The 17,435-nt window shown below is 40.1% G+C and overlaps 1 protein-coding gene across 1 annotated transcript in view; it reads left to right on the forward strand.

Annotated features, from left to right (window-relative positions):
* The window catches only part of RALGAPA2 (Ral GTPase activating protein catalytic alpha subunit 2), a 291,675-nt gene that overhangs the window by 55,314 nt on the left and 218,926 nt on the right, over window positions 1–17,435 (forward strand). The window contains 6 exon segments of the mRNA XM_018576654.1: window positions 1,936–1,979; window positions 7,439–7,616; window positions 9,034–9,167; window positions 10,361–10,541; window positions 11,299–11,498; window positions 16,568–16,798. Of these exon segments, the coding sequence (XP_018432156.1) occupies window positions 1,936–1,979; window positions 7,439–7,616; window positions 9,034–9,167; window positions 10,361–10,541; window positions 11,299–11,498; window positions 16,568–16,798 (968 nt within the window).

Raw genomic sequence — 17,435 nt, forward strand, 5'->3', positions numbered from 1 at the left:
TTCTTCCTTCCTGTGCATGTTTTTTCATTATCTTTTTAGAAAAAGCACTGAAGCCCTAGCCCAGTGTTTTCATCTAAAGGAACATTTCATATGTTTAGGAGACTGGAATCCTATTCTGTTTTTCTGAACAGCCTTTCCCAGAGGGCCTTCAGACTCTTTGGGTTCTATGCTCACACTCTTTTGGTTATCTTTGTGTCCAAGTGATTTTGACGTTTTTAAATGGATTATTTTCCATAGTACTTACATTTACAGAATTTTATGGCTTCCTTGATTTACACATGAGAAGTGAAATGAATGATGACAGACTGATCAAACGTCACTTACCTGAGTAATATAGGAGAGCAGTGGAGAAGGATAGGCTAGAGAGATCTGGCCCATGTGTATTTAGCTTATTCCTCAGTATCCATGCCACCAGTGTTCTGTAAGCACAGTTCACCCTGACAGTATCCATGCCGCAAGTAAGATTTTCACTCCAGCATACACATTTAATTCTCTAGTAATGTATATGTACCACCAGCATGATCTTCACTGAATCATACACTTTCACCAGTATCTATACCACCAGTAAAAGCAGCACTTCAGCATACACATCTCTCCACAGTATCCATGCCACCAGCAAGATCTGCACTGCATCCTACTCCCCAGTATCCATGCCACTCAAACATATACATTTCCATGCCAACAGTAAGATCTGCACTGCATCCTACTCCCCAGTATCCATGCCACTCAAACATATACATTTCCATGCCAACAGTAAGATCTGCACTGAATCCTACTCCCCAGTATCCATGCCACTCAAGCATATACATTTCAATGCCAACAGTAAGATCTGCACTGCATCCTACTCCCCAGTATCCATGCCACTCAGGCATATACATTTCCATGCCAACAGTAAGATCTGCACTGAATCCTACTCCCAGTATCCATGCCACTCAAGCATATACATTTCAATGCCAACAGTAAGATCTGCACTGCATCCTACTCCCCAGTATCCATGCCACTCAAGCATATACATTTCAATGCCAACAGTAAGATCTGCACTGCATCCTACTCCCCAGTATCCATGCCACTCAAGCATATACATTTCAATGCCAACAGTAAGATCTGCACTGCATCCTACTCCCCAGTATCCATGCCACTCAAGCATATACATTTCAATGCCAATAGTAAGATCTGCACTGCATCCTACTCCCCAGTATCCATGCCACTCAAGCATATACATTTCCATGCCAACAGTAAGATCTGCACTTCAGTTGTACTCATCTCATTCACCAGTAAGATCTGCCACCTTGATTCCAGTAAGGTGCACACTATGACATACTCCCCAGATGCCGCCAGTAAGATCTGCACTGCACCAAACACATTTTACATCCCAGTATCCTTGCCACCTGCATTCAAGTGTACCCAGCTTTGTAAATCTCAGAACTGGATGGACAGAAATACTATTCCTTTCGCAGCTCTTGTGTAGGTATTTGATCTGTGTATTTAGGAGTTCAGCTTTAGCATCAAACTTAGTTGATTATACTTTTTAGGTTTAGTTTATAAACCTATGAGTAAAACAAGGAGGTGAAGATAATAGTTAAACCATAGCCACCAATTGATTTTGGCTTACAGGGGGTCTGCTAACTTGTTCAGGTTGCTATGAGTTACTACACATTGCACGTTGTCATTGCTCTTTACAGCCTCATGGCATCTCTACTTCTTCTACTACAACTACTACTACACATGGGGGCGCAGGAGTTCAGCAATGTTTGTATTGCAGCACACCATTTCTAAATGTCGGTTCAAGGAAGAGTTCATGTTTGCCAGTCTGTTTCAGGAATTCCCGTTAGATTAATTGTCTAACCTGCTTTAGGAAAGAACTACCTGAAATGTTGCTGTTTTGTCAACTTGCTTTTATTTTTTTAATGATTGTTGAAAATTTTGGTCTTTCAGGTTCAGTTTTAAAGAAGCTTTTACACACTGGAAATTCCATAAAGGTATGAAGACCGGGGAGAGGGGGGGGGCTCCTTTTGTGTATAGAATTATTGGCCGACAAGCGTTCCCATCTTGTTTAATGCTTGCACCAGTGAACAAATTCATTTTACTCTCGATTAGTTTTTGCAATGATTAGACTTGTACTAAATGCATGCTTTATATTTTGGCCGAATGCAGGATTGTTTTTCACAAAATTCTAAATTGAAGTTTGCTTATTTAAATTGGAACAAGGATAAAAAATATATGTTTTTACTTTTTAGTTATTAGCTGTTTCTCACTTTTGATCTGTTCATAAGCATTGCTATTATATGTGCGTTGTGCATTGTAATAAACTTTGGATAACTTTGTACCACCATCACTGCCCTTGCAGTTTTCAAGTCTCACCTTTATTATTAAATGTTACCATGTTTGCCACTGACCTGCATAGTCAGCAAAATTCAGGATGTTATTCAGTCCGGAACACCTAATAATACAGTGTGCGGAAGTATCTGCTTCTATATGTATCAGCATGTTTTGTTCTTTTTTGGTATGTGCACAGAGGATGAGTTTTATCGGTGGTACATGTACCAGACTTTCCATACTCCTGTCCGGCCTCTAATATATAGCCATTTAGGTATAGCGGCCCCAGACCGCATTCACTGGAGCAGGGTGAGGCTTGTGTGAGATGTATATAAAATTCACCTTATGTGTTACTGTTTTAGAGCAACAGCAGAAGCCATTTTTTTTTAAACTTTGGATAGAGTGGCGAGTGATTAGAGCACCTGTCAGGTTTTTATTGCTGTCTGAGAGATTCACCCTCTCTATTGGTCCTAGTGACCATTATCACTGAAAGTGAATTGAGACCCCCGTTCACACCGGGGCGCTTCGGCCGCACTGATCCGCTGACATGAACGATCCCATACATTGCTATGGGGACCCTTCATGCGACTGCGCGATCGAACGACTCCCTGCACTATTTTTACTGCGCTGATCAGTGGGGTTTCCATACAGGTTTCAATGGTACCGCACGGTTTTGGGCGTTTTTAATTGCGTTTCAGCGCTGAAATGCAATTTAATAACTCTCTGGTGTAAATGGGTCACCAGAATAGGAATAGATGGTAAATCTTCCACTGGAGACACTAGTTCTGGTGACCCTGCTGGCCACCAGGGATTTCCCTATTTTTGGAGGGGCTTCCAAAGTTAGCTACAAAGTTATCAGGTTAAAAAAAACACAAGTCCATCGAGTACAACTTAGAAAAAAAAATGAGAAAAACCTCCATAAACAGAACCCTAGGCCCACAGTTACCCCCAGCTGATCCAGAGGATGAAAAAAACACCTCCTGAATCGTGGTTCAATGTGCTCCAATGGAGAAACATTTCTTCCTGATCCCCCTAAGGCAATCGGTTATTCCGTCGATTGACAACCTCTGGCATTTTAATGTAATGTAAACAGGTAGTGGCAACAATACTGGCTACAGGTAATGGCAGCAAAACTGGATTGGATGTAATTTATTATGAATTACCAAATTGATGTTGGTTATAGTATCCATGTACTTTTCAGAAAGTTACTGAACCTTTGACAAGTCATATGAGGACATTTCCCCCTGGAGCATACAGTCTAATTTTGTAGCTAGTGTTCCATTCTGTAACCAATAGAAGTACCCCCATTTGGTGCTGGCCATTTTCCTGTGTATAAAGGTGCCCATACACCGTACGTAAAGGTTGGTTAAAGGAAATAGAGCTATTTTTATTCTCGATTATTTAGCCATACATAGTATAATAAACAATATGTCAGTCTGCTTTCGGAAGACTGAAGAAGTGAATAAAATGTAAACTGTATCATAGGTATTAGATGCGACTCTGATACTTGGCAAATAAGGAAGTTCTGTGCACAATGGCCTTAATTGTGTCAGTCAAATTCATCTGTGTTACAACACACAGACAGGATCAACAGGGTGTGTAATGAGGTTAGGTAATGTTAGGGGTAACTTGTATCTTTATAATGGGGCTACAAAGCTAAATGAACAGAATGTTTGTTTATTTTGAACTGCCTCAAACATCATTGTGCCTGTGTGCAGAGATCAGACTTTTAGTGGTTGCTGTACTTGTGCTTTATTACATGACTCTCAGCTTCTTTATTACTGACCATCTGTCATCCTGCACCTTGCTGTCATCACCGCCCTTCTCCTTTGAGCTGTGATGTCACCTCAAGAAAATGTCACTGTTGTTCCACAGCCTGCACTCCTCCCTTCCCTTATGCAAACTATAGGATCTTCTAAAACACGATACCTAGTGTAACTTAAAGGGGAAGCGTGACATTTGTCGATAAGGAAATGTGTTCATCTTAAATGTTTGGTTTTGGATTGAAATAAGGGGTTATGATACTTTTTGTCTGAAGTCATTTAAAATTGAAAAATAGAAATATGTTAATTGTAGTCTTCAAAGTTAAATAAACTAAAGAAATAACATATTTATACGATTTTAAATGTTAAAGTGTCTGTCCAGGTAAAAAACTAATGTTCTGGATAATGAATGGGGAAGATTTAGAAGTTTTTTTTTATTGTTACCTGGGGCTCTGTTAGAGAGATTTCCCCTCCTTTTCTGTCCTGCTGATAACGTGTTAGCAGACATGAAATTAGGGTAGGTCTGCAACAGCAACACAGACACAAATTAAAATGTTTTTCCTTATAAAGCATTTGTGATTATTGTTAGATTTTTTTCGTGCCTTCATCGAACCATCGTTCGATTTCTGCTCGAATACCCCACCATGCACAGACAAATGTGGAATTCAATTAGCTCTCGTTCGAAATACTAACTGACCGAATGTTGTCGATTGACAGAACGGATTTTCGTTTGCGCATGTGCAGTGTTCGGCCCGGTTCACACCTGGGCGTTTTGTAGCGCGTTCGTACGCTCTGCAAAACGCTCAAACACCGAAATCTCATTGTTTCCTATGGGTATGGTTCACACCTGGGCGTATTTCAGGCCATCTGAACGCGCTAAAAAACGCCCTACGCCCAAAGAAGTACAGGAGCTTCTTTGGGGCGTATTTGCCGCGCGTATCTATTGGGATACAGCCAGGTAGCCCTTGGAAACGCGAATCGTGGTAAAAACGCACGACAAACGCGCATATTCGATACGCCTAGGTGTGAACCCAGCCTTAATGTTGCGATATTTTTTGGACCAAAATGCCACTAATCCATCGATTTTTCGTACGATTTGAAAAAAGTTTTCCAGCCTGGCCGGTGAGTTGTACAGTAATTGAGATAGTTGGCTTCCCATCAACTGGTGTATGGGCACCTTAAGCGTAGGGGGAACCCCTATCAGATTTCTGTCTGTGTCCCTGTTGCAGATTTTCTCTCATTTCCTTTCTAGTGAAACTGGTGTAAGCAGGGCAGGAAGTGAGGAGAAATCACTCAAATGGAGCCCTGGATAGCTGTAATAACCCAACAGAAGTTCTAATCCTTCCTTTCCAAAACTAGAAAAATAAGTTTTTGGCTTGATATACACTTTAATATTCCTTTTTCTATTTTTTATTTCCGTCACGAACATTTGTAGAAAATATTTGCTAAATATAGCGGCTTGAGGCAGATCTGTCCCCTGCGAAATAGGAGCGTGGAGAAACACTCGACAGCGGTTGTATTTCAAGGGCAAATCTTATGTAGAAATAACCGTTTGGAGAACTCCTGCTGCCTTAGCACAAGAGGCAGTTATTTTATAGTTTGAGATACTCCTGAAAATATGGCTTTCGGATGGCAGTGATGTCACCCAGAGCACTTTAGTGCTCAGTTTTCATAAAAGTCTGGTTTCAAGCCAATTAACTAACAGATTTCACAGCATGATACCAAGAACAGTTAAACCATTCATATCTGTATTGAAGTTAACAATTTAATGGCGCTCTTTTTTAGTATCTAATAGTTATTATAACAGTTTCTTCTATCTCTCAATTCCGCAACCTTTCCATTCCTCCTGTTTTTTTCAGTCAAAAGATTTGTATTATTTTAGTTGTTTTCTGTTTAGAACAGGTACTGGTGGGTACAGTTCAAAGTAAAGTGTATACATGCAAGTATTAAAAGTAACAATAGCAATTGGGGGGTACCATTTCAGCATAAATTAGAACAAGGGTATTATATTTCATTTAGTAAAGCAGAAAGCCTGGGAGTATTCTGGGAGACACTGAATCCAAATTAACCACCGCCGTTCTGTAGCGAGAATGGCAACGAAGCGTAATTATATGCTGAAAATGTAAGAAGTGCTGTGTAGAAGAGGGCGGGGAGTAAGTGTGGGAGAGAAAAGAATAACTAAAGAGAAGAAAAGAAAAAAATAATGCGCGGGGAGATAGAGGTTTGAGGGAGAAAAAAGTAAGGGGGTAGAGAATGGGAAAGGGAACAGATCTGGATGGAAATGATCTGGAAAATTAGGCATGTTTTATGTTTCAGCTTCCTCTCCAGGAGTGGAGTGTGGAGGTGTATAGTTTGAACAGAGCTCCCCTACGATACATTTTTAAGAATTATGGGGTTAGGGCAGGTTCAAGGCATTAACGAGGTGTGTATTTAAAGCTGATGGTCTATTCTTGGGTTCCAGATTTCCCAAAATTTCTCCTCGACCATTTCTTAATTATGCAACTGTTTAGAGTAAAAATCTGTTGCATCCTCATTAGAACTTCACAAACATTGTGCACAGGTCTGTAAACCCATTGCAGAGACTTTGCAAAGTTAGAGGCAACCTGATTTCAACTAATGTCACCAATTTCCTTGATAAATGTCCCCATCATATGTGACTATGTTTGTATATTGCATGCATAAGAGAGTTGGGGTCTTCCACCTGTTGGATTTGACATTTTTTAAATATATATTATGGAGAATGCAACAAGAGGGATGGAAATAAAATCTGTGGTAGCATAAAAAGTGAGACTTGACAGCAGACAAAGAGCATACCAAGCAGAACTGGGAACTATATAGAGGGAAATTACAAGGCTACTGGTGACATAGACCATTTTATTCCAGGGGAACACATTGCAGTTAGAGACCCTGTTAGGTCTCTTTAGAAAATGAAAACACAGTTTCCTGTAAGCAGACCGCTGTTATATGCACCTCTACGGTGACCTGTGACTCCCCATTATGGATTTTTCAGTGGTGATAAGTAAAGCTGATAGTAAGAATTGACTTTACAGTAGCTGTATGATGAATGATGACACTGTCTTCTAGGGATTTATAGGACCAGCTTTAACTGAGCACATAAAGTGGCTTAATAAACTGTGTCAAAATATGTCACCAGGTGTCTGCATTCAGAATGCATGTTTTAAACATTGAAACCAATTAGATAACTGCCAGCACATAGGAAAATGGGAGCATCTGATGATCCTTACAAGCCTCTCCACGTGCATGTTTCATCTTCTTGCTGTGCTCTTGCATGTATAGTAACTTGCACTGTATTTTTGGCACTCTCATCTATTTCAATGAAAATGTCTTTCATCCTTTAGATACGATGTGAAGGAATGCGGCTGTTTCTTCTCTGGCTTCAAGCACTGCAAACAAATTGCGGAGAGGAACAGGCGCTAATATTTGCATGTCTTGTTCCTGGCTTTCCTGCCGTCATGTCATCTCGAGGTCCTTGCACACTGGATACCCTCATAAATCCTACTTATAATTTACCCGATGGTTAGTGACAGTGCTTTTAACTGGATTGCTGATTTGGTACAGTTTACTATAACCGTACATTAGTCAGCCTCCTTGTTTTGCTGCTGCTTAAAAAGGTGCTAATTAAATTATCGATTTTATATACGCAGCATTTTCTTTATCTTTAAAATACCTCTGACTGTTCCACTGTAGCAATTCATACCAGGATGCGTGGTGTGGGAATAATGATTTTATCATCTATTGGCATGTAATCCATGAATAAACTGCTGTTTTATATAGTCTCTAGTGCAAATATGATGCAATACAAAGGTAATTACTACAGTATGAACTAGAAGGAAACCTTTAATTAGATCGGTGTGCTTTTTTTAGTTGCATAATACTACATTTAAATTGCTGCTGGGGTTCTACATAGCCACTGGGCAAGGATTAATTACATGCACATTTTTGACATGCTGTTACATTTTGTAACATTATTTATGCTGAATAACAAGACTTAAAGAAGAACTCTAGACAGAGACTTTTGCACAGTTACTTGTAGCAGAGCTGTCAGGTTCTCATAATTTAGCAGATATCCAAGCAGACATAAATAAATCACCAGTTAATGCAGGCATGTGTCAATTTAAAAAACAAATTGGTTATTCTTAAGAAGCAATTTAGTGTTGGAACTGAATCCCTTTTTGACTGCAATACATGTAAATGTGAATTGCCCCTTGCCATGAGAAGGTTAATCAACTTTGCAGCAGAATATGTGAAACTATGTCTGTTCCTAGTTCTCGGGCGGTCAATCATAAAGTTATTTTTACGTTAACACATGCCAACACTGCTAAACCTGGTCTGGGCATCTAAGCTTAAAAAGAAAAGAAATACAAAAAGAAAACTCTGGGCACAAAAGGGTTACATTTGGCTTTTTGCAATTCCCTGTACAGCAGAGCTCAGCCTGCAAGAAAGCAGCACAATGTTTTTTTTTTAGTGCTTCTATGCTAACCTATGCTAACATGCTGACAGCAAAAAAGAACAGAACGAAGTGTTTATCAGTCGGCCTCTTCTGCCTTGTTTTCCAATCACATGCTGGAGCAGGAAGGTAACCTAACTGTGTTGCTCAACTGCAGTAGAGAAAAAGTATCTCATATAAATATATCTGCATTATCTTTCCTGACCTATAAAGGAAGGAAAGTCCCTTTGTTTGTGGGATCAGTGATCTGTTCTGTTTCTGATTCAGAATAACATGCTGGGAGGGGATCAGTCATAGAGTGCTTCATTTCACATGTGTAGGACTGTCAGACCCATGGAGAGCCAACAGAAACAGTGGCATTTTACATTTTAGATACAAATAGCACTTAACAGTTCTTCTTTAATACTTCTCACTGCTTGCGCCTACTGACACAAATGTGATTTCAAATATATTCTATTACTGATGTCTTCTTCGTTTCTGTTTTAGGTAAAGTTTACCCTGAAGAGATAACCCCTCTTTTGCCAGCTGTGTCTGGTGAGAAAATTCCTGAAGATCCAAGCTGCTATTTCTTACAGATGTTACTGAAATACATAGTAATACAGGTAAGATCCTTTTTAATAGCATTTCTCCAATCTCTAGCAAAGGTGCTGGTGTGCATTGCCCCGCACAGTGTTGATGTGCTGATCTCAGCACAGCCCCAATGCATTTAGTGTGAATGGGCCCTAGGTGTGAAAGCTAACCCATCACATGAGTTGGTTCTAAGTTTCTGGTCCCTTTTACAGGGATTCCTTCCTTGCTTCTGTGCTTCTCCAGCACCGAATGGAGCTACAGACAGGGGATGGGGCGAGTACAGCTGGCTCTGAGCCATGCACTGATGGGCAAAGCCAGCCGCCAGTTAGGCATTCGGGATAGATTCCAACAATATTGGCGGAATGCTTCTCAACTGCAGCATGGCTCTGCACTATCAGCTGGTAGCAGGCATAAGTCCGCTATCTGCTGACGTTGGGTCACAGGAGTACATTAGTAAATGTATTCCTGTGACCCAAGAGAAGGGTAGTCAAAAAAAAGGTTTGTCTTTACTTTTTATGAAGAACCTCTCTTATAAGATTCAGCCATTATTTGGTTTATAATAGGATAGCATATGCTGTGACTTTAGAACTCCCTTAAATTCCAAATAGCCTGCATCACAAGATGACAGTACAATAAAAGCCCTGAAAGGACTGTCGAAGTTCCCATGTAAATTCTGAGTTCAATAGTTACAGTATGTAGGCATGCCAGCCCCCCATTCTCAAGTGACAGAGCATTACTTAAGCATTACACATTCATAAAGTGGGACTCAGAAGCAAGTGGAGGACAATGAAAATGAATGAAGAACGCGAGGGGAAAGAGTGGGAGAGCCCAGTCATGTGATCTGTCAATCATGTTGTCAGCCACTCTTCCAAACACTTGCAAACACCTAACATACACTGAATATCAGGCAGTAGAGTTATAGCCTAGTCAGCTCCCTATCTTTGCGCTGGGATCTCCTGCTTTGACACTGTTTTTTTTTCTCACTTGAGCCGTGCTTTTATTGACATTATCAAATTATTTTCTCACAGACATTGCTGGGAGCCAGTCAGAGTGGCTTTTACTGATTGATCTTCCTGATTGGCCAGAGATACCACGTGACAGTGCAGTGCACTGACTTCACTTAAATTAACAAATCTAATGTTCAGCATTGTTCCACAGTTTCTAATCACAAACCAACTTACTTTTACCAGTTTAGTATCTCACATAATCAGGAAAAGCAGGGAAATATATAAAACAATTGTAGCAGGGCAACGAAAACGAATGTAAAATTTTGGAGTAGAACTGTAAATGTGTTTGTTTTTTTTTTACATGTTTCTCAATTTTATTTTCCTGAACATCAAACATTAATCTGTTTAGAAAATATTATCTTCATCATTTGTTTCCTTCATTTACGAAGTTAACCAACCTTTATAAACCTGTACTTGGTGAGTATCTGTACAACATATCTCTGCTGGCTCATGTATATTTGTCTATTATTTCTTTTGACGTATACTATGAATTTATGGAGCATGGAGACGGCTTCCCGGCTAATTGGGAAGCCGGGCAGCGAGTCATTATACGCTGCCCGGCTTCCTTAATGGGATTTCCGGTATCGACATTCAGGATCAGCAAGTACTGAAATAAAAATATCGGTTGTAATGTCTTCCTCATATTGTAAAGCGCTGCGCAAACTGTTGGCGCTATATAACGCCTGTATAATAATAATACTACTGATAAACTGTTTCAGTAATGACATACATGACTCCATTTACTAAGCTATGTTTGCCACAACATGCATTATTTTGCACCATGTGACTGTTATTTTCAGCCCTCACTGGCTCTTGTTATTCGAATGGTAATGACAATCATTGTTATAGATTGGTGAATGGGGACTATAATAATTTGAGTTCCAGTGCACTGGACATCACTATTACTCCTTGTACTTTATAAAAAAAATAGCCAATGCATGCATTCGCTGATATAGATGCAGCAGATACTTTATAGCCTGCTACATAAAGACGGTTCAATCTATTTGGACTTTGTTTTTCATTAATGGAGTGTAAACACAAAAACATGGCAATTTGTAGGGACTTGGAAGAAATCCAGTCACCTGCAGAGCATGATACAATAATGCCCATTGTTTTCTGATCTCGGGGGAGAGTAAATAACATGAAAGTAACAAAGTCTTTCTCTGTATTTCAGATATTCCTGATGTCAGACCAAAGCCAGTATATGTCACCTCAACCCGTAACAACGAAAACCACTATAGCACAAAAATCCCACACATGGCAGCTAGAGTTGTGTTTATTAGGTGGCTTGTCACTTTCTTTTTGGAAAAGAAATATGTAGCATCTTCACAAAGCACTAAAAATGGAGGAGATGTTCTGCCGAAACTTATCCAGGTATGTGATATTGTCCCTGGTACTATGCAAAGCATCAGGACACATGCATCAAAGTACACCTGTGCTCCGACTATGGACATTATAGTTTTTAGATATTCTTAACAAGCAGTAAAAGATTTTAAAAACAAGCCCTTACTGACCTCTCTAGCTGCTTGTACTCTGATGTAATTAATTCTCAGGCCCATTCACACATGAGCTGAGCATCTTGTTTGGGCATTTGTGCAGTTGTTTTTGTGCATGTTTCAGGCTTGAGTGTTATTTAAATAGTTTTTATTGGCTAAAAAAAAAAAAATCTACTAGACAAGAAAGCACTTGAAAAATGTGAGTTACGTGCATTTTTAGCATTATGCTGGTGCTCCTGTTAAAACAATCGACACTGCCCCAAAAAAAGTTCACATACTTTAGGGAGCTACAGGCATTTTGCTGCAAGTGACTAAATGTTCTGATATAACAGAGGCTATGGAAAACAATAGGATCCCTCCCGTTGAGCTTTGTACCGTTTAGGCATTCAAGCTAAAAAATGCTGAGTTGTCAAAGATGACAACAAACACCTTACAAACACCTGCTGTGTGTTTACCCTAAAGGGTTGGCAGGCCGTCAAGACGTCTATTCCATTAAAAATAAAGAGTAAAGGGAAAAAAAAGCCATTATTTCAGTGCCTCTGTTGTGAACTTTGAAGATGAATTTATCCACAGTGCCTTTAGTTACAGAGGGGGATGAGTGCTTGTTTTAAAGTGCTTTTAATGCTTGTTTAGTTAGTGTAAGTGCTTTGATGTGCATATTCTGGGGACAGGTTTACTGCAGATCATCTTTTAGAATAGCTCCATTAATAACATTCACAAACGTACACAAACATTTAAAGAGAATGCTTTGTATGCATTTTAATGTTCTGGGAGAAAAACCAAAAAAAAATATTTTTTTTAGTTAAATAGAAATATTGCTTATAATACGCATGTATTATTTACTGCTGGCAAGTGGAGCTCTAGGCTCATTTTTAACGATTTACCAGGCTTACCTTAAACTAAAGCTTGCCAAATTTGCTTTGAATCTAGGAGACAGATAAAAAAAAAGTTAGGAGCCCGTTTTTTTTTTTTCAGACTAGCAAAGCTTTATTTTCAATAACAGTTGTCACTTTCAATTACAATTCTAATTGGCACACGCATCGATAACTGACGTGTAGTGCAATGGTCATTTTCATACGTTGGTGCATCAGACTTGTGTTAGTATGCACGCTGGGAGGGAGACTTCTTTTTTTGGGGGGGGTATTTCACAGAGCATCAGGGATTGAAGGGGACACAGACTGTAGCATGAGCGGGCTACCAGCGCGGAGGAGAACAGGGGTGGGGGTGGGGGTTGACAGAGCTGATGCGGCGGCTGGAACTGCATATCTGGGGCATCGGGCAATAGGTATTGCTCACTCTTGGTGCAAGCGGTGAACAGGCTGACAAAAGCCCAGGTGCCAGGACACATTTTCTAGTTGCCATGGTGACCCGGCGCTTGGGATTTGTCAAGCCCTGCCTTAAACCTTGTCTGAAAATGAAATTGAATTTCAAGACTTGCCCTGCAGTAGTGTATTTGCATACCTCTACTGCTGCCTGCGCCACCAAATGCTTCTCTGTTGATGAGGAACCGTCCCCCAAAGCCTGTTGGTAAACCTGTTTTCTGGGATTGTCGATCGCCTGTGTCCTCAACAGTGCTCAGTGGTTTCTCTTCACGTCACTACAGGACACATTAGTGACATTTTTGTAAGCAAATATTTTTAATCAGATTTATTTTTGCGACAGGGTCAGTTAAAGACAATTATTTGGTTATTTTTTTGTTTTTGTGATTGATGGATTTTTTTATTTATTTCTGTATGTGTCTTCACTAGGGAGTTTCATCTTCTTTATTTATCCTGCTGAGCATTGCCTCCATGACCGCAATGCCAAAATTTTGATTAACTGGCAGAGGAAATCTTTTGCATCTCGAGCACAGGAAATGTTTGGCAGAAATACCACTAAAAAAAAACCAAAACAAAACCCCAAAGATTTATGTTTAGAATAACATTCACAGAACTAAAAGACCAAGCTCAATTTACATACACAGGTACACAATCAGATGAGCAACTTCACCTGCTCTGCTCAGACTCAATTCGGGATTCACAAAGGGAACGCTATTAGTGTGCTCACTCTTTAGAAAACCCAAAACCCACATTAAAACTGGTTAACAGATATACCCTAACAAATCCACAAATATTTGTAGGATACAAGATTTTATACAAAAAAAATGACATTAAATATTAGTGTAAACACCTGTACATCGTGGTTATTTTTGTCTTTTGGTTGAACTTGAAATACTTGTGTAACTAGTTATGTAACTATAAACAAAACTGTGTGAACATCAAAAACTATAACGATTATAGGTGGGGGACACAGGCATCTGCCACTTTCAGATGTGTCAAATGCCAAAGGCTGCAGACAGGCTGAATGTAAACAACGTCATGTTTACGCTGACTTGAGATTAGTAATAATATCAACTAAAGCTCAGGATAAGAATAACTAGAGGTGATGGATTATTTACCTTATTTAAAGGAGAACTATGACATGAGTGATTTCCACTCACCTCATAGTTCTAAGCCGACCTGTGACAATGAGACTGTCACAGGTCGGCTCAGTAGATCGGGAGGTGAGGGAACACATACCGGGTTCCCTCACCTCTCGATCCTGTCACGGCTCTCTGCCATGGCAGGGGGAGGGGCTGGATTCCCCTCTCCCCGCTCCGATCTGCCAGCGCTGACTGGCGGAACGGACAGGGGAGGGGGCGGGTACAGCTGGCTCTGCCTCTAGATAGGCAGAGCCAGCTGTCACTCACGCAGCTGGGCGGATGCCGTCATCTAAGTCGGGATCCGCTCCAGGTGCGGCGTCTCAGTATACCGCGAGCTGTAGCTCGCGGTATACTGAGCTTAGGGTAACGGGAGGTCGCTAGTTGGTGTCCTCCTGTTACCCCAAGGAGAACTAGGGGAAAAACACTGACCCCATAGTTCTCCTTTTAACAAAGAGAGCTGATTCTTAGGTGAAAAGTTATAAGTTCAGTAGCCCATAGGAAGCAGAGTTCATCTACTCCTGGTCTGACTTCACAAAATAGAGTTCTGATTGTTTTTTTCCAGAACCCTTTATTAAAGATAACATTACAATTGCCAAGGTTCATGTTGCTACTGGATACAATAAAGTGCTGAACAGGGCTAAGATGCTTCATATTTGACCTCAAGCTCAGAGAAGATGATGAGACTTCTAGGAGGTTCTGTTTAAGAGAGTACTCTTTTATTTATTATTTGTATTTATACAGCGCCTGATAATTTACACAGTGCTCTACATAGTGCACATTTTGTTGTAGCAGGCAACATGGCTGAATCCAGGAGTACCTTGAAAGTGAAAGAAAGACTTAGGGCAGAACGGTGTGGATTGTATTTCTCTCATTAACATACAATACAGAAGCCAGGGTTGTAATCCTTTAACCCTTTGTTAGGACAGGCGGTGTTCAAATCTGCTTTACAAATTGTAATGAAATCAGCCAGCACAGTACAGACAGGGTTAATACAAAACCCTCCCCACCCATCCTTACATTACAAAGAAGGAGAAGCGCCTAGAAAGGTTAACCAATAAGACGCCAAGAAACCCTAACCCAAGTAAAAGCAATTTTTACTGCAAGAATATTTTTTTTTCGAACTTATGCTGTGTGAATGCGAACGTGTAAAAAATATCAAATAGGTGTTATCCCAATTTGGTTGCAAAAGTGGAAATACATTTTAAAGTGACAAACTTAAATCATCAGAATACATTCAAGTGCCTTAACTAATAACAAAAATGTATCTTAATTGTGTATCACTCGGCTGTAGATCCTCAAATCATCTCTAAATTCATGCTGACACTGTCGTTCCTTCTGGAGGGTGGCTACTTTTGTTCCCCATGGTCCCTGTGTGTGTTGTAAAGTAGTCACCGCCCCGAGCTCACTCCCGTGATGGACTACAATCTTATGTTTAGTTTACTGATTTGTATTGAGATTGTAGTCCATCACGGGAGCTTGGAGTGGTGGCTACTTTACAACACTCACAGGGACCATAGGGAACAAAAGTAGCCACCCTCCAGAAGGAAGGACAGTGTCAGCACCAATTCAGAGATGATTTGAGGCTCTACAGCTGAGTGATTCACAAATAAGATACAGTATTGTTAATAGATAAGGTACATGAATGTATTTTTAAGCTTTTATTTCTGAGTTTAGTGTCACTTTAAGTTGCCATTTTTGTATTCTGACTAGTGTTTGGAAGAACTCCGAAATGTTGCCTTGCAGCATTGTACACCACACTCTGCTACTGTATGAAGGTGGTAAAACATTTCTACCTTCTAATAACTAAAATGGGGACGCCATCCTGCGTTTGCTTAGGAAGTTTGCATCTTCATTGTGCCTGCACCTCTTTGTGGGAGCTTTCTCTGGGCTATATTCCGTTATGAAAAAAGTCTGGATAGTTTTCCTTTTTTATTGTATTTATTATTTCTATAAAACAAGTTTTTTAATTACTCTAACACTGACTAATGGGCAGCAGCCCACAGGCACAACTGTATTGTGTTTATTGACATGACTTGAGTAGGCTTCTAGTGCAACCCTAGGGGTTTAATGTGTTTTCAGTAGGATTAACGCCTTTCACAATACAGTAATGTTGTTTTAAAGTTAGAATGTCTAAAATTGAACAAGCCATTTGAGGTCAGATGTCTGCAGGGATGCAGATAAAATTAGTGTGGGAAGCTGAAAAGTTCTATAATTGTATCGTAACCTAATTTAGGATTTTTCTGACTTGTCTCTGGCTACTCATTCTGCAGCTTTAAAGTGCATCTAAAGCCAAAACGTTTTAATTTTCTTGGGATAGAGTAAGGAAGACCCCCCCCTTTTTTGTTTTTATGATATTTGGGGAGATTTTCCTTCATTTCTTGTCTAGAGACACAACTAGAACTGAAAGAAGAAAATGATTGTCTGTCTGTAGAAGGTCATAACATATGATATAAGATATAACATGTGCCTTTGCATGCCCTGCATAGACTGTATCCATGGTTAATGTGAGTCAAGAGAAGAACCCAGAAGCGGAACCCACAGGGGCACCAGAACAGGAGAAGAACCACTCAAACAGCAGCACTTTGTCAGACCGAAGACTCAGTAACTCAAGCCTTTGCAGCATAGAAGAGGAACACAAGGCTATGTATGACATGGTGCAGAGAATCCTTCTGTCCACACGGGGATATATCAATCTCATCAATGAGGTCTTCAGGCAGGTGAGTGCGGCATTACACCTGTTGTTTTTTTTTTTTCTGAGGGCAACCGTGCACACTTCATTGTCTAAGTGTTTTTGTGTTTAACATGACCACATAATACATTAAACTAGAGAAAATGTTACAGCATTTTTGTAAAAACCAACACTTTTTTTTATTTCTCATCAATGCAGCACTGTATTTATTTCTACCTTTTTACCTCTACCCTAAATGTATTTTTAGATTCAAGCAGTGTAAGTGATTATATTTATTTGGTATCAGACTCATGCAATCACCTTTACAGCAGAGCTCAGACTCAGTACAAGGAGCCAGTCAGTTGTGCTGCAGTGCTCCATGTACTAACAAGGAACATGCTAATAGTAGGATAGAGCAGAGAAAGTTGAAATAATGCGTGGTTCTCTTTTCACTGTCAAGTCATAAATTGGATGAGGGAAAAGACTTATACATGTTACTTAACCCCTTCGTGACTGACGACGTACAGTGTACGTCGCCAGCATCGGGGCTGTTTAAACAGACTCCCGGCGACTTTTGCCGCCGGGAGTCTGTTTAAACTTGTAGAGCCGACTGTCCGCTTTACAACAGAAGCGATCCTGGCGACTTACCTGTCGCCAGATCGCTTCTGCGTCCCGAAGAAGGGGCC

Source organism: Nanorana parkeri, unplaced genomic scaffold (genome assembly GCF_000935625.1).
Source record: "Nanorana parkeri isolate BGI_ZX_2015 unplaced genomic scaffold, ASM93562v1 scaffold72, whole genome shotgun sequence".
Taxonomy (NCBI): Eukaryota; Metazoa; Chordata; class Amphibia; order Anura; family Dicroglossidae; genus Nanorana; species Nanorana parkeri.